The sequence below is a fragment of the Sminthopsis crassicaudata genome, chromosome 1, assembly GCF_048593235.1.
Source record: "Sminthopsis crassicaudata isolate SCR6 chromosome 1, ASM4859323v1, whole genome shotgun sequence".
Lineage (NCBI taxonomy): Eukaryota > Metazoa > Chordata > Mammalia > Dasyuromorphia > Dasyuridae > Sminthopsis > Sminthopsis crassicaudata.
In genome coordinates this window covers 615,578,747-615,597,327 of record NC_133617.1, presented here as the reverse complement: position 1 = coordinate 615,597,327, position 18,581 = coordinate 615,578,747, and the positions used below count along the sequence as shown (strand labels likewise).

Genomic DNA, 18,581 nt, shown 5'->3' with positions numbered 1-18,581 from the left:
CTTATATGATAGGCATCTTTAAGACATTCTAGTAAATGTGAGGGATGCATGTTGTTCCCATTCTCTTGGAGATCTTCATGTTGAGCTTTTCTATTTTTTTAACTGAGTGATATTCGTTCATGCCATCCCCTAGTTGCTCATTCCATCTAATTTTAAATGTGATTAACTCCAGATTGACTTTCAAAGAACATATTATTATTTTGTATTTTTTTCCTTTCTGAGATATTCAGAAGTTTTTAACTGTGGGTGTTTCCCTCAGCTCTAGGATGAGTTATTTCCAAATTAAAGAAAGATTAATAAAAATGAAGGATTTTTCTACTTTTCCTTAACAGATAAAGGTCCTTCAGGTAACAGGCTCCCTTCCTGGAATGCCAGAAGAGCCCATCTTTCTTAATGTTGAATGGAAAAGGTAGCTACTACAGAGTCATCTGCAGCTAACTGCTATGTAACATTATTTTTAATCAACTCAGAAAAGGGGGGATTTTGATGAAGTGAAAAATAAAACCTACAGTTACCAAGCAATAAGAAACCTTTATAATACAGCTTCCCTTGTGCCCTCCACTTAAATGTACCCAGGGTCTTGGTAATCACATTCTGAAATACAAATCACAGAGAAATTGTAATGTTTCCAGTTTTCTCTCCTTTGAGTAAATAAGTGGGGGAAAAAACACTCAACACCAAGCTAAAACTGTGGAGCATTTAAAATGTATCTAAACCAAGTATAGATAAATCTATAATCCCAGCCTCTCTAGGAAATGGGAAAAACAAAATCACAGTACTAACCAGAATACAACTTAGTAAGTCATCTTTTCCATCATCTAATGCCCAAGCATTTGTAAAAATGAATGAAGAATTAGCTATTATTTGAAGAATGCATCCTAATTTCCTTCAGAATTTGCTGTGCAGTGGGAAATAATCTAAAATTCTGCTTTCAACATTTTGTACAAAGAAACTTTCAAATGGGATAGAAGTCAATTTAGGTGTAAGAAAAGGAAGAATAATGATGCAATTAAATGTCTTTCAACTGGTGCTGCTAGCTGTGATTCATTAAATCTGTTTGCCGACAAATTGAAATTACAATGAAGAAAAAAGATACATTATGTTCATTGCTTGAAGGGCAAGGAATTGGGAGGGTGTGGCTGCTTAGAAATGGCAAAGCCAAGAAACATTTGTTCATGTTTGGAGGCTTAGGGAGAGGAGCCAGTGGAGTAACAGAAAAGCCCTGTAAAGTGGGAGCTTGGTCCCTGAGGACTGTTTGTCCAGCTCTTCCTTCATTTGATACAGCTTTTTTTGGTGACATAGTCACTTAAGAGTATAAGTACAATTAATATACCAATCAACAAATATTTATTGAGCAGCAATACATAAATGCCTAAGAATACACTATATATATTTAAGGAATAAAAGAATGAATTCTACCTTGGAACAATCAATTTAACATTCATATTATATATAATTCATATTATATATACTATATGTACATATATGCATATACACATTGAGCGTATTCTCTCTCTCTCTATATATATATACACACACACACACATATATATGTATATATATATACAATTATAAAAAGCTATAGGACATTTAACTTTATTAATTAAATGAATAGGATTTGAAATGCCAACAAGTGTCTTTTAAAGTAAAAATAATGCACATATTCCTATCAGCTCAGTTACAATGGAGAAGGTAAAAAGGATCAGAGGAACAGCAAAATGAAAACAGAGATAAATCAGGCTGCTGGAAAAGAGAGAGAAGTAAGAATTTTAGTCTTTTGTGGGTAAATGTAAAAGGAAGTTTTCTTCCTGATTCAAGAAGGAAAAGAAAATACTTAGAGAATCAGGTATGTATTTATCTGGGACAAGCTATGAACAATTCACTTTTTTTTTTCTGCTCTACTGATACTTGAGAGTTTCTTAGAAAGTGGAATTTCTTAAGTTCACCTGGCTCACAGAAGTTATAAAGATCTCTAATTTCTTTTGCATTGTAAAAGTTAAGGGGCTTCTTGAAATTGTCATTAAGAATCCCAGATATGTCAGCAATCATTTCCAGACTATACAAACTCTCTCATACTATGAAATACTTTTACCTCATTCAATTAGGGAAATTTTCAGTAGGGGCTGACACAGATTAATATCTACAAAATTCCTACTTGCTACCCACCTCATTGTGGCATAGAGCAAAACCTGGATTTTCTGAATTTGTGCCAATAGAACATGTTTTGCCACTGTGTCTACCAAGTTAGAATGGTTTCTAAGCTATGAGAGGGGACAGTCTATGAACTTAGCTCTACATTAAAGGCTGATGAGCATTTCAATTTAACATTAAAAGACAATTAAGTACATCATTAAAAATGTATTCACATTGAAGGAAGGAGGAATCACACTGAATAAAGCCTGAAGTCTTTGAAGTAAATTTTGAATTGATTCATATCAGCATAGGGGTGAGGGGAAATGTAACAAAACAGATTCTCATTTAAACAAGACCTTCCACCTTCTTTTCTAGTATTTAAAGTCTCTGAAATATAGAAAAATTCATAATGTCACCAATGGTGTCAATGTATCAGAAGAAGAACAAGACATTTTGGCAAAGAGGTGATAGATGGACTACAGGCAGAGAATGAGATATAGACATTTTATTTTACTTAATTATATATGTTTTTGTCAAAAAGGAGAGCTTTGGGGTGGAATTGATAGATAATGAGAGTGACAAAAAAGGGTGGGGAAATCATTTAAGCATTTTAAAACACATTGAAGAGTACAGAAGGAGATGGGACACAAATAATTCAAGCATTCTGTTGCTAAAGTGTTAAACTCAATAAATGTAGTTTAATTCAATACTTTTTATATATTGAAATTTTTATATTTAACTACATGCTTTTTTAAAAAGAAAACTTTTAAAAGATCATTACTGCCTTCTTAAATTTTACTTCTATGTGTTCTTTAAAAGTTTGTATGTAATAGAAGTAAAATTTCTTATACAGTTTCTTTTCTTGTTCTTTGTCTATTGAAATGTTTGTCTGATTTAATCCAGTATTCTTAACTTGTGGTCTATGACCTTGGTCTTTTAAAAAATATTTTGCTACCTATATTTCAGTTTGGACAGACTGCCAAAAGCAGGACAAACAAAAAAGATTAAGAACATCTAATTTAAGATTACAATATTATTTTTTAAGGATAAGACCTATCTTCATATGGTTATTTTCTGTTACTGTTTGTTAGAAAGCTTCCCATCATAACAAGTTGGGATGGTTATGATGCTTATACTGTTCTTCAAGAAGTGACGATTTGGTAAGGATACACAAATACTTGTGCCCTTGAAAATGTACATGTAGGGAAATGGGCAGGGGTATGGTGGTACCTGGAGATTTAAAACCATCTCAGTGTTTCCCTATTTGATCTTCCTGATCTAGGGACTTTCAGACCCATTTTGCTATTTGATCACCTCTGCAGATAGATACTGGATGAAGCACAATTCTAATTATTTCAAGGAAACAGAAATTACCCACCGAGTGCTCTGGTATTTTCACTGCAATAAATATTTAATAAAACATTCCTCACAAAAAGTGTATGAGGACTGGGTCTTGCAACCAGAAATGGCAGTGTTTTCCCAATTTTAGTACCTAACAAAAAAACTGTTTCTAATTTAAGCCCCGTGTAAGACCTCTCCCAGCATTTGCATTGTCAGCAGCTTAAATTGACCACAGAATGATAACTAAATAATTTAGAAAATCATAAGATGATTTAGGCATTTAAGATGTGTAAAAGGTAATTAAAACCATACTCTAGGAGGCTTAATGCCATAATACAGCTAGCTGTTCTACAGCTGGGGTCAGTGGCTATGTTGTACAAATGCATATGTTCAATTTGTGATCCTAATGAGGAACATGGAATGTTTTCCTTCTTCATTTGCAGTGCTCATCTCCACAGGATGTGCAAACCTGGACTTCAATGTGAACATAAGCTCTTTATGTTTTTGGTCACATTTTGGTTATTATAATCCACTTCATATACCTGCATACTGGGCACATGGTATTTGCCATTGTGTGGGGAAGTTCTTCCCTCAGATGATGAAAACACTATGATGTGTCTCTGTTATTAGTAACCAGTGAATGGTGAAACATGGGTTTTAACCATTCCATTTATTACAAAACATTTCTATTAAAATCAAAGTGCAGTGTCTCCAAAAAGTGTTAATATTTAGGCACTTAATTTATCTCATAAGTTGATTTATAGACACAGTTTCAAAGGAAACATTTCTTTTTTCTTCTCTTACCTCATGAATATATCCACGATATAGTATTGATTATTAAGTCAGGACTTTTTCTTGGAGGCCACTCCTTAATGTTGGGATTTGTATATCAGTAATTTCCAAGACCTTCCCTCTTTAGAAATGATGAAATTATTTGTGCCCCATTTATTTTAGACATTCTTGGTATGGTTCCTTTAGCAGTCCATTTAGGAACAAAAAAAAGTTCATGATGACATGCTTGTAAGGTAGAAAATTTTTATACTTAGGAAGATTTTATAACTAGAAATACTAGATCATTAAATAACCAAAAGATTAATTTCTTCTCGCCTGTTTTTTATAGTAGAAAGAATGCAAGACTTGGAGCAAGTGTGAGCTAGGTCAGAGCCTGACCTTTAAGTCTAATCCCAACAGTTCTTACTTCACAGGATAGTTAAAAAGATGAAAATCATCTACGACAGTGTAAGATGCTTTGTAAGCACTATAGAGCTATATAAATGGCAACATTATCATCTAGAAGTAGTTTAATGCTGAGTATACTATGCTTAATTATTTTAAAGTACCCAGCTTTAGGTGCAAGTATTCATATCTCTGTTCTCTGTCTCTAATTATAGGAAATCTTTTTTTTTTTTTTTTTTTTTTTTTTTTTTTTTTGGGTGAACTAATTGGAAACTATCAGTCTGGGAAAAAATAGGCATATATCCATGCATATACTTTAAAAAATGCATACTTTAAAGTAGCACAGTTTTATCACTTAGAAATTAGTACAGTTTTAGGTATAGAATAGATCAAAGCAACTGGAACTAGATAAGCAGATAACTGAGAAGTGTTATGGTATATGAATGGAGCGTCAGCCTGCAATCTGGAAGATCTGGGGCCTGGGAACAAGATTTATCCAACTCACAGTATGGCCATGTGTAATGTTACCAAACAACCCTTTAAGATTTTATGCTGACTTGGTGACTTGCATTATTCAGAAGAAACTGCCATACTAATAAATAATAAAATAACCAACCAAACCCCAAAAGGGATTAGGCTATTATTTGGGGAAAAACAAACAAACAAACAAAAAAAAAAAAAAAACAACTAATGAGTAATTCTTAGTTATACCATTTTTTGGATAAGTAATTTTTGGGTTACAAAAGCCACAGGGAATTTGTTTTCTCTTTACCGGACTTCTTGGAACCTCTGAAGTCTTTAGAACAGATGTGACTTTCATATCCCTTCTTCATTCTCTTTCTATGAAGTTCAAAAGAAAATATCAGTTTTATCCCTTTCCTGAATTTTCATAAACTTTGATTTAATAGAGTCCAAATTAGTGAGGTATTATTACCATCTCCTTTAACTAGAATGTAATAACTTCCCTTATCACACTGACCTATGAGCTCTAATGCCAGAATCTCTATGACCCAGACTGACCGTTTTCTGTGCCTCTATGACAAAATCATGAAGATTCTCTTACACAATGCCTTAGAAGGTATTCTCCATTGTTTTAGACCCCTTTTAGAGAGCCTTCTAAAACTGGCTTCCTAAAGTCTTTCCTGCTTTCATAAAGCAAGCTTGTTTTCAGTTCATTCTTCTTTATCCCTTATATAAACTAGGTGGACCTGGATACTTAACAGGAAGAATCTAAAGCATTTGGTTGTTATTAGAGAAAGGATAGCTGACTCACACATGCAAAACATTAAAGAAACCTTACAAACGTTCGAGGGATTTGTTGTTGTTGTTGTTTGAGGCTATGCAGCCCTTAACCACATCCTGCAGTGCACATGGCCATCAGACTTTTTTTTTTTCCTTTTATTACTCTGTATAATTTTAGACTAATAAAACAAACAAAAACGATTTTTTTTGGTATTTTCTATTCCCAGCATTTTATTGTTTTTATTTAAAGGTAACATACTGTACATGGTTCAGCTTTGGGGAGAGGTAGGAAGGAGGAGCAATTATTTTATCTTTTTGGGGCATCCCCACAGTTACCAACATTCACATGGACACATGCTTATGGTTGAAGCATTGTCATATCCCAGGTCCACATCTTCCACATGGGAAGAGGTCCCCAAACTTCCAGGAAGTTGTTAAAGTGAAGGGCTCAGGATTGGACCCTTCGTATCTTTAGTAGCACTTCAGCTACAATGAGAACCAGGGTACTGTCTGACAAAGAATCACTATTTTAAAATCAGGATTTTTTTTCTTACTTCTTAGGAAATAGTTCCTGTCTCTGTCCCCATTCACTTGGTGGGGGGGGCGCGTGGGAGGGGGAAGGAGGGGAGAGGGAGAAGGAAGAAGGATATTTGGATATTTTCTATTCTTGGCCTCTGCAAGCACTGATACATTTAGCTAGAAGCTATTTAGTGTTTTGAGTTCTATAATTATGAATGTTTATGTGTAGGCTCTTCAGTAATCTAAACGATTACATGAAATGAGAACCCAGTTTATGCCCTAGTTGCTATTGGAGTGGTCATCCAATAAGGTATTTGTCTAACCAAATGGTACATTGTTGTTGTGGGTGGTCCATGTTGACTTGCCGTACTCAATTATTATTTTAAAATATGTAACCAAGAATATCTGACCCTGATAGAGGTCAATACATTTTTGCTGAAAGCAAAACTGAAAGTTCTACTACCAAGTTAACTTTTAATATCAGAATTTCAACCATAGGTATTCAAGAATAAGCATTTTTTAAATTCCATTTGTCAACAAACACGTTGAAATCTAATTACCATGAAATACAACTTTATCTATAAGCCAAAATGCTATGTGCTTCCAATGAATTTCTTTTTTTTTTTTTTTTTAAACATCCAACTTTACTTAAAGAAGGATAAAAGTCTGACCACTCAGAACTTTATGGAAAGCTTTATACAGCTAATATTTAAGTAACAGATTAACACTGGAAGTGCTGGTTAAGCATTGACTCAAATAAGTTATAAGAAGATGACAAAACGCCAGCCTTTCTGAAAGGTTAAACCTTAGAAAAAAGCCGCATTTACTGAGTCTCTTCTTTATACCAAAATACAGTTTCCAAACAATAAAAATAAACAGACTTTTTCACAACAAGAAATATGGAGATAAAACTGCAGCATCAATATACTCTCAGTTATTATTTAAAGTATTTAGAACAAATAATATTATACTACATTTTCTTTCACTACAGACACTGCAAAGAAGGCTTATGTATTTATTTAGTGGAATACAATGTGAAGACTGGTACACTCTGATGTACTGTTTTCTGTTTATCTGCTCTAACAAAATGAATGTCCATATGGTTATATTAAGGAGCTCTCCAGAGCTCTTAAATTTACAGAAAAGAAGATTAAAAAAAAAAAGACTAAATCATACAGTTTGAACAGATTTCAGTATATGATTACACATATACCAGGACATATTTACTCAGTCTAATTCATGGGAAGAGTTGTGCTTTATAACAAATGTCTCAAAAGCTCTTTTAGGGGAGGTTGATGCTGATAAAGTTACAAATGGTTCTTACACAATCATTCAGGCTTTTCATTGTTTATTGCTGTGATATGTGTCAATGAATCACTAATAAGCATGTGGGGCCAGGCAATTTTATGTTGGTTCTTTTTGCTATTGTTGTTGTTGCTGTCTTTTTTTTTTTTTTTTTTACAATTAGATTTAACTTCTTTGAATATATATTATGTATATGGGAACCACCAAGCTGATACAATAGGAGTCAGGAATGCCTTACCAATAACATAATCTAGCCATTTGTGCTCATTTCATCATGGATATGATGTATCGGGATCAATGCATTCTGGGGCTGGCAAACACCTCACACTGACCACATATCCCGGCCCTTCTCAGATTCACTGTTTTTGGGGACTTATTACTTAAGTGCAATGTCAGCAAAGGAAAGCAGTTTAGAAACAAAATCTGCTTTCCTAGGATGGTCTAACAGCCACATTCATTTCCCATTCTCCAAGTGTTGGCCAAATATTAAAAGTATTACTACATGAACATGAATATGATATACTGAAAGAAAAGACAAACCAGAAGGCAGCTGTTGAGGAAAATATTTCAAACCCCAAAGATATTTAACATCCTATTAAATAAATAACTTAGAAAGAAATAGAAAGGATGAAGGTAGAATGCATACCATATTATTCGTTTTGTTAGAACAGTTTTGCACTAATGTGTTTATATTTCTTAATCCTATCATTTCTTCCACGTTGCCACACCAAAAACTCCTTTGGTTGTGCATTGTGACCCAAGTGCTTCCAGTAAATGCTTGCGTGTCTAACTGCTCATTGGATCATCAGGCTTGAATGAGCATTGAAAGTTTTTGATATGAGTTAGTATTCCATAAATAACTTTCCCCAAAGATCATTCATCTAATTGTCTCACATCCTCCAAGTTCTATCACAGAAATAAAACAAAACAAAACAAAACAAAAAACAACCAAGTTGCTCACTCTGGGAAGAGCATCCATCTCATTTGATCCAGTCTATATCTTCATTTTAAGATGTGACACAGAACTATTTTAAATGATTTCTTTTGCCAGCAATGAGTACAAAAATGTTCAAAAGTTCTTCTCTCAAATAAGTAATGTCTTTGCTTTTCCAGACTACTCTTCTCAATTATTACTGGATATTCTCAACAAGAGACCTTTTGATTTCATTTGTATCAAGAAATGCTTCTTCTATGAATGTACTACCATGGGAAGAAAGTGAGCAGAAGTGTTTTTCCTTCGTGTTTTCTGTCCTCTCCTTGGAGCTCCTTTCCCATTCAATGCTACATACATCTGTCTCCCATTGTGTTGCCAGTTAAAGGATGCATAGGTATTGTATCCATTTTCCTCTATTCTTTCTTTCAGCTTGCAATCATTGTTGAACTCTCTCTGTAAAAGAAAACCAAGATGTGATATTTAAATAGAATTTTAATTTCTCCATCATAATATCAATATTGTCAAAATAATTCTGATTCAGAGGCTTTTTGTTGTTGCCATTTTCATGCCAGTTGTACATATAAGAAATTAAACAAAATGTACAGCAAACCAAATAAAAGCAACATCCAAAATTAAAAGTATAAGATCCATTTTTATATGTTTATATAACCACAAATTGGGGTTCTCCATTTTATTCAATGTGTTTATAATGCAAAGTGTTTAAATTGTTTAGAAGTGCCACTTTTTTATGGTGGGTCAAAAATAATGAATGCCATTTTCATCCTCCTCTCATAGTATGAGTCATATGTCTCAGGGGGATAGGGAGCTGATCATGAAAAAAAGCCTTGATCGGGAAAATATTTAAACATTGTTTGCAATGTCACAGCAAATTTTGAAAATATAGATGAATAGAGAGTAAACAGACAAGAATTCTGATGAGAAAAAAGGTCAAAGTGTTTTGGTATTTGTGGCTCTATCAGCATTAATCTCCCCTAAAGGAGCTTTTGAAGATTTGTTATAAAGTACAACTCTTCCCATGGATTAGACTAAGTAAATCTATCCCAGTATATGTGTAATCGTATACTGAAATCTGTTCAAACTGTATGATCTAGTCTTTTTAAAAAATATCTTCTTTTCTGTAAATTTAAGAGGTCCTTAATATAATCATATGGGCATTCATTTTGTTAGAGCAGGTAAATAGGGACAAGAACATCAGAGTATACCAGTCTTCACATTGTATTCCACTAAATAACTACATAAGCCTTCTTTGCAGTGTCTGTAGTGAAAGTAAATGTAGTATTTTATTTTATGATTTTCATCAATAAGTATAACTCTTTCTACTCTTTCTAATCATTTCTGTATACTACTCATTACAAAGGCTATTCCAACCCTTCTATGTTCAATCACATCACTACAAGTGAGAATGTCATATCACTCTCTATCCCCAACTTTTCCCTTTCTCATCTCTCCTAACATTATCCCCCACTATGACCTTTCTCACTCTGATGAAGAGGTCACCCTTCTTCTTGTCAGCCTACACACACACACACACACACACACACACACACACACACACACACACACACACTATCCCTCTTTCTCTCTTCTCTTCTTTGGCAGATTCCCTCAATAAACACTCTTCCCCCCACTGGTAATCTTTAGCTTTCTCTTTATCTATTGGTTTCTTCCCTGCTATCTAGAAACATGCCTAGTTCTATCTCATATTCAAAAAAATCCTCAAATCAAACTATCCCCTTAGCTATCAATACTATCTCTCTCTTCCCTTTCTCAGATAAACATTACTAAAAATAATCTCTCTACCTGCCAACCTTCAACATGCCTTTCTCATACTTTCTTCTAAACCCTTTGCAATCTGATTTCTGATCATCAAATAATGAATTGTTCTCTCCATTATTAGTGATCTCTTAATTTTATGGCAATTAATGAAGTCTCATCTTTTCATCCTCTCAATTCTTTGATTACCTTTCTTGAACAGTATTATCTCTTCTTTTGGGTTTTCATGACATTGTTCTTCCTTGGTTTTTCTCATTCCTTTCTAAATGCTCCTTCTCAGTTTCCTTTTTTTAGAGTTTTATCTACATCATATTTTTTTTTTAATGTGGATACATTTCCCAAGCTCTATCTTAGATCCTTTTATTTTTTCTCTCTCATTTGGTTATCTCAACTCTTCCTATGGATCTAATTACCATCCTTATGCAGATGACTTGCAGATCTATACGTCTAGCTTCAGTCTCCTATCTTGGATTAACATCTGCCTTTTTAGATACATAGGCATTTCAAACTTAAGAAGTCCCAAACCAAAAATCATCATCTTTCCTGCTAAATCTAAGTCTTTTCTTAACTTACCTATTACCAAAGTTATATTTTTCTAGTCACCCAGGTATACAACTTTATTGTCATTTTTGATTCTCACTATTACTTCTGTCTCTTGGTATTTCATTCTATACAACATCTCTTGTATGCATCTCTTCTCTTCCTCTGCTGTTGCTATTATCCTGAGGCAGGATCTTATTATCTTGATCTCAAACTATTACAACAAACAGCTTTTTAGTCAATTTCAAACCCTAAGTCTTCCTAGTCTAGTCACCACTTACTTGTGGTGTAAAATGATTTTCCTGAAGAGCCAAACTCAACATTTCCCTCTATTGCTTAATAAATTTTAGTGATATCCTATCACTGATAGAGTTGAAATGCCTCTTTTTTGCATTTAAAATGTTTTTTAAATGGCCCTTTCCTATCTTTCCAGTTTTATAACACATTTATCTGCCTGTATATCTTTCTGACCCAGCCATGCTAGCTCACTTGTCACAGGCAACATTCCTGTCTCCATGCCTTTGTTCCAGCTGTCTCTCATACCTGCAATATTCTCCCTCCCTATCTCTTACTCTTATAATTGCTAATGATTAAATAATAATAATAATAATAATAAGAAATTATATCTTGTAGCATTGTAAGATTTTCAATGTGCTTTAGATATGTTATCTCCTTTGATCCTCATGATAATCTGGGGAAACAATTTGCTATTTACTATTTTCTAGAACACAGAGGGTAATAAACTTAAAATGATTTTGCCAGGACACACAAAAGGTACAATTCTGTTACCACAATTCAAACCTCTGTTCATTTAATTATCTGTTTCTGTATTTTAGAGAATTTTTTTGAGAATCAGTTGAATTGCTAGATCCAAAGAGTGAGCATTAACCATTTACTGTCACCTGAAAGGTTGTCTCTAGTAAATGCATGAAGGATCAATCTGTATCTGTCTGTGTATTGTCTGACATTTTTTCAATAAATACTGAAATAAATGATGTGCTTATCAAATTTGTGGATGATATAAGATAAGGAGTAATAAATGTAATATTAGATAGAAATCAGGGTTAAGATCTAAAATATCTCAGAAAGCAAGAAGATTGGATCAAATCCAATAAGGTGAAATGGAAAGAAATTGCCATTATTCTTAAAATATGACCTTAAAATAATACCCTTGGAGACCCCAGAGATCAAAACTATTTTCATAAGAAAAATAAAATATCTTAATTTCTAATGATCCATCTATATAACTCACATAAATGAAAGATATTTGGGGATTCTCAATAATTTTTAAGTTCCAAAAGGGGAACTGAGACCAAACAAGTTGAGAACTGCTGGAGTAGTCTTATATTTCAATTGCCAAAAAAAAAAAAAAATTCAAAAGTAAGGAGATTAAAAAAATTAAAGAGATGTAGGAGACATTGCTAGATATCACCATGTCTAAAAACAAATATAAAGCTAAAGACATTAGGGAAATATAAGCTTAATATGAGTTGATAAATTACTGTGGCAATAAATAATAGCACTTTAACCATTATGGTACATTAAGAAAGGCAGTATTTAGGACCAGGGAGGTAATATTTCTTCCATATTCTGCCCTAAAATATTTAGACACCACATTTTAGTAAGGTTATTAATAAGCTAAAAAGGATGCAGGTATATAATCCTTGCTACTGGGGAGGCCAAGTCATGAACTATTTAAATTTAGGAATTCTGAGCTACAATAGGTCTAAGCCAATTGCATGTCCTCATCCTTGGCACAGAACATATTAGAAGTCCATTAGAGCAGTGTGCCACCAGACTGATTTAAGAAGGGGTAAACTGACCCAGGTAAAAAAATGAGCAAATCAGAGTTTCTGTGATAAATCAGATGGTGTTTCTGAATGGCCACTATTACTTCCAGTCTGGGAAAGATAGGAAGAGATTTAGCCTCAAAACAAAATAACCTCCCCATAAGTGACAATAACAACAATATATGCATAAGTTAACCAGAATAATAAAAGAATCCATGCTACATATGGCTCAGATGAAAGAATAAATTCTCCATTTAATCTGGAGAAATGAAGACTTAGACAGTCATAGTAACCGCCTTCAGACATTTTAAGGGTAGTAATATTATAGAAGAAAAACTAAAATTATTTTGTTTGATCCAAAAAAAAAAAAAAAAGCAGAACAGAAATAATAGAAATTTCCAACAGGCAAATTCTTACTTAATATAAGAAAAAACTTGGGTTCCCTCAGACAGTGGATTTTTACAATTAAAACCAGCCAAGCCTAGATGAACTTATATGTCATATATAGTATTGAAAAGATTCTATTTAGGTAGCTATTGGATTAACTGGCTTCAGAGGTCATTTTCAATTCAAATTTTGTTAAAATATGACAAAATAAATTGTGCTTCTGTTAAATCCACCACTGTGGTGTTTTGTTTAAGCTAATATAACATTTTAACTTGAAATCACAAGTCATTATTAATGGCTTAACTGATCTAAATTTATTTGTGGAAGTGGAAGAAAAGCTGGAAAGGAGAAAGTATTGTTTAAGGCAGCAAAATCTTTCTTCCACTCAAATAGTATTTATATTTGTCACTATCACAAATCTGAAAAATGTTTGACTTCAAATTTTGACTTCTACTTCTTGGGTATATTATTCCACTAGATAACATAGTTCTCCTATATTGAATCAGTCAAAAGAATTCATTCTCACTTTGAACTACAAATTGAATTAAAATTCTTTTAGAAAAGAATTCTTATTGTCTCCTGTAATATATAAAATTGAATTCAATTCTAATTGGCTTTGTATACATATATATATATACATATATGTATATATATGTATATATATATAACATACATACACACATGTACATATATATGGAAGGAAATGATAAACCATTCCAGTATCTTTGCCTGAAGAGTTGGATAAAATTGAAATAACTTAAATACAACTGTGTGTATATGCACAAATATATTAAATATATTTGATTATTTATATAATACACATATGTTTCATTCTATAGAGTATCTACTTCTATTTCAAGTTATAAGCATAGTCTATAGTAATAATATATTGCAGCTTATATGAGTTCTAATTTAGATTTGCCTTTTGCCTATTCCTTATATTTAGGAGCTTCTAGGCTACAATTAGCTTACTCTTTTCAAAGTCTTCAAATTCAACTACGCATTTCCTACTTTAGCTTTGGGGCCAGTACAATGGAATGCACCTTCACCCAATTCCCCCCTAATCTGAAACTCTGGTTATTCATTTTTCTAATGGCATCTATTAGCATTTGACTGGCAATTTAACCTATTTCTTATCTTCAAAAACAATTGAACACTGTATTTTCCTTCATCTGAAGGATAAAGATCAAGTTATTCTTTGGTTTATTATAATTAAAAAAATAATGACATACATAAAGCTTAAAGTTTTAGAAATCACTTAATATGTATAATCTCAATTGATCATCACCACATTCATGGATATAAGATGTATGAGTATCTTTATTTTAAAGATAAGGAAAGTGACACACAACTAGTGTATTACTGCTTCCCTGTAGGAGCCTCTCTTTGGATATTCTCTCCTGTACACTCTGTTTATTATTTCTCTGGATATTTATGCCTTTCCTTTTTTCTCCATTCTCTTTTTTTAATTGCTTACATAGCCCCTTTCTAAATTTTATCCATCTTTTATTGCCTAGATTTAGTTCTATATCTTCCTTGAAGCCCCTTTAATTATAACAGTATAGAATGAATTACAATTGCATCTACAGTTATAGTTAAAACAATTATCTCATGTAAAATACTTTTATCTTTTTACTTGGAAACTAAATTCCATGTACATTTTGGGGGAAAAACAGGACATTGTGGGAAAAAAATGTTGAATTGAAAAATATGGCTCCAAATTTCAAAATTTTTATTCATGATGTTAGGTGAGCACAAATAATTCATTTAACCTCTCTAAGTCTCAGTTTACCCTATGTATAAAATGAAAATAATAATAGATGATCTATTTTCTCAAACTGTAGTCAAGATCAAATGAAATCAAAGTCGAGTTATTTGTAAATATTAATATGCTACAAAAAGTCTTTCAAATTGATATTATTATTTATCTTCTAGGTTAACTGGCCTATAGTAGGTGGTCAATATATACTTGTTGGTATATATAGTGTCACACACATGTAAATTATACATATATGTATGAGAAGCTATCATTGAAATTCATATATTCACTATCTATATGTGCATATACATACACTCACATATTTCAAAGACATTTTTAGAGGTTAATTAAAAATTTGGATCATTTATGATTATAGGTCACACTTCACTTATAATGAATATTCATTCAGCAATTTAAATAAGGCTTTTTAAAAAGACGTTTTTAGGGTCACTATTACAAAGTAGCAAATGTATATATATGTGTGTGTGTGTATGTGTGTGTGTGTGTGTGTGTGTGTGTGTGTGTGTGTGTGTGTGTGTGTGTGTGAAATTCCAATATGTAATCATTCAGAAAGGCGTCAATGATTGTTTTTAAGGGCCTAAGACAGCCAATGGGATATTTGATTAGAAAAAAAGGAAATATAATGAATATGTTAATTATTTTCCTCACTAAAAATAAAGAAGGATGTTTGTAGTATTCAGAGAATACTGGTAATCCATAGCTAGATTCCATTAATAGCCATGACACTACTATGCCTGTAGTCTGGTTTTTCAAATTGACTAAAATAAAATGGCTTTGTAAAGTAATGATTCTCTTGAAATTTAAGAATAGTTCTTATACCAACTTAACCAAAAATTTCTGTGAGAGTTCTTACCAGTTACCAGGTCAAAATATTTACTGATGATCAGTAGCAGCAAACAGATAAACAGCAGGAGCTTTGTCTGGTCAAAGAAGCTGGAAGGTCAGCACTTGAAATTTGGAGAATTATTGCCCAAGCAGTTTTATTGTCAAGCAATCTATTAATAACAGAACTATTTGTGACATTGGGTCAAAATCCTGAAATGATGATAAAGACTTACTAAAGTCAATTTTGAAACTAAAAAGTATACTTACTGAACCATAGAGTTTTCCTTTTTTATTCATGGCTAAATAATAGTTGCTGTTAATGGCTTTCACTGCTACAACTCCTATTTCCACTGATGTTATCTCCAGGATACCTAAAATTTCAGAAAAATAGAAATGGGAATGGTCAATATTTATGAGTTTCCAGAAGCCCATTAAAGAAGAAGAAATCCTGAAAGAATTTAGCATCATACTTTTTATTAATTAAGGAGAGAATGTATATTTTCTGCTGAGATCTGAGAACATAAATAACTTCAAAACGAAGGGGAAAAAATCAAGTTAAAAATACAAATGACCAGTGAGTAAAGCATTCATCTCCATTCTCTTATAAGCATTGATAAAGAAACATTGTTTTAATTAAAAACTTCCTTTGCTAATTCTGCATTTTCAACTCCATAAATATTAAAACAACTCTACCTATCTTAGTCTAGATTTCACTCAAAATTTATCAGAACATACATCTGAATTACAGCATTAAATTAAATCTATAACATATGTCAATAATATGTCAGACTTACCTCAATCTGCAAAAATAGTGGCAAATTATTTCTTCCTTATAGGACATTTTAAATATACTGAATCTCTTGGCTATATTTAGCTGATAAATTCATTTTTGGAATTCATTCTGGAATATAGAAAGACTAGTTCCTATAATACATTAACCTTGTCTTTGCAATGTCAAAAAGCCATGGGAGTGGGAGAGAGAGGCAATATTTTCTTCCAAAAAAAGAAAAAGTTTTTTGGGAAATGTAAAAGTCATAGTATTAGTAAAGAGTTGTTATCCACATTTTATACCCAACATATCCAAATTGTTATCCATATTTCATAAGGAGAGAATCGACAAAACCAGAAGGGAGAAAATTCAGTAGTTTTATAACTGATTATTTGAAATAAGTGAAATAAATTGGAAATTCTAGTACAACTATGTTTGGAAATGTGTCCTTGTCACCTCCATCTATTTACATTCCTAGGCAAACACACCAGGGACCCCAATACTTAGGGAGGGTTGACCCCATGATAGAAAGGAGAAAGATTTTGTGCCTTTTGTTAAAAAAATATGTAATTGTCTATATGAGAAAAATTACAAAACACTTGCCACAAAAATAAAGTCAGATTTAAATAATTGGAAAGACATTCAGTGCTCTTGGATAGGCCGAGTGAATATAATAAAGATGACAATACTCCCCAAACTAATCTATTTATTTAGTGCTATATCAATCAGACTCCCAAGAAACTATTTTAGTGCCCTAGAAAAAATAACAACAAAATTCATATGGAAGAATAAAAGGTCAAGAATTTCAAGGGAATTAATGAAAAAAAAAGTCAGATGAAGGTGGTCTAGGTGTACCTGATCTAAAACTATATTATATAGCAGCAGTCACCAAAACCATTTGGTATTGGCTAAGGAATAGACCAGTCGATCAGTGGAACAGATTAGATACAAAGGACAAAAAAGGGTACATCTATAGCAATCTAATATTTGACAAACCCAAAGATACCAACATTTGGGATAAAAATTCATTATTTGGAAAAAACTGTTAGGAAAACTGGAAATTAGTATGGCAGAAATTAGATATGGATCCACACTTAACACCACAAGATAAGATCAAAATGGGTCCATGATTTAGGCATAAAGAATGAGATAATAAATAGATTAGAGAAACAGAAAATAGTCTACCTCTCAGACCTGTGGAGGAGGAAGGAATTTATGACCAGAGGAGAACTAGAGATCATTATTGATCACAAAATAGAAGATTTTGATTACATCAAACTAAAAAGTTTCTGTACAAACAATACTAATGCAAACAAGATTAGAAGGGAAGTAACAAATTGGGAAAATATTTTTAAAGTTAAAGATTCTGACAAAGGTCTCATTTTCAAAATATATAGAGAACTGACCCTAATTTATAAGAAATCAAGCCATTCTCCAATTGATAAATGGTCAAAGGATATGAACAGACAATTCTCATATGATGAAATTGAAACTATATCCACTCATATGAAAGAGTGTTCCAAATCACTACTGATCAGAGAAATGCAAATTAAGACAACTCTGAGGTACCACTACACACTTGTCAGATTGGCTAAGATGACAGGAACAAATCATGATGAATGTTGGAGGGGATGTGGGAAAACTGGGACACTGATACATTGTTGGTGGAGTTGTGAAAGAATCCAGCCATTCTGGAGAGCAATTTGGAGCCATGCCCAAAAAGTTATCAAACTGTGCATACCTTTTGATCCAGCAGTGCTACTACTGGGTTTATATCCCAAAGAAATACTAAAGAGCGGAAAGGGATCTGTATGTGCCAAAATGTTTGTGGCAGCTCTTTTTGTTGTAGCTAGAAACTGGAAGATGAATGGATGTCCATCAATTAGAGAATGGTTGGGTAAATTATGGTATATGAAGGTTATGGAATATTATTGCTCTGTAAGAAATGACCAGCAGGAGGAATACAGAGAGGCTTGGAGAGACTTACATGAACTGATGCTGAGTGAAATGAATAGAACCAGAAGATCGCTGTACACTTCAATGCTG

The 18,581-nt window shown here is 32.7% G+C and overlaps 1 protein-coding gene across 1 annotated transcript in view; it reads right to left on the bottom strand.

Moving 5' to 3' along the window:
• Window positions 1-5,477: 5,477 nt before the first annotated feature.
• The window catches only part of FGF10 (fibroblast growth factor 10), a 145,074-nt gene continuing 131,970 nt past the window's right edge, over window positions 5,478-18,581 (bottom strand). The window contains exons 3-4 of the mRNA XM_074282558.1: window positions 16,034-16,137; window positions 5,478-9,103 (exon numbers count right to left, since the gene is read on the bottom strand). Of these exons, the coding sequence (XP_074138659.1) occupies window positions 8,906-9,103; window positions 16,034-16,137 (302 nt within the window). The 3' untranslated portion in view covers window positions 5,478-8,905. The remainder of the gene's footprint in view (window positions 9,104-16,033; window positions 16,138-18,581) is intronic.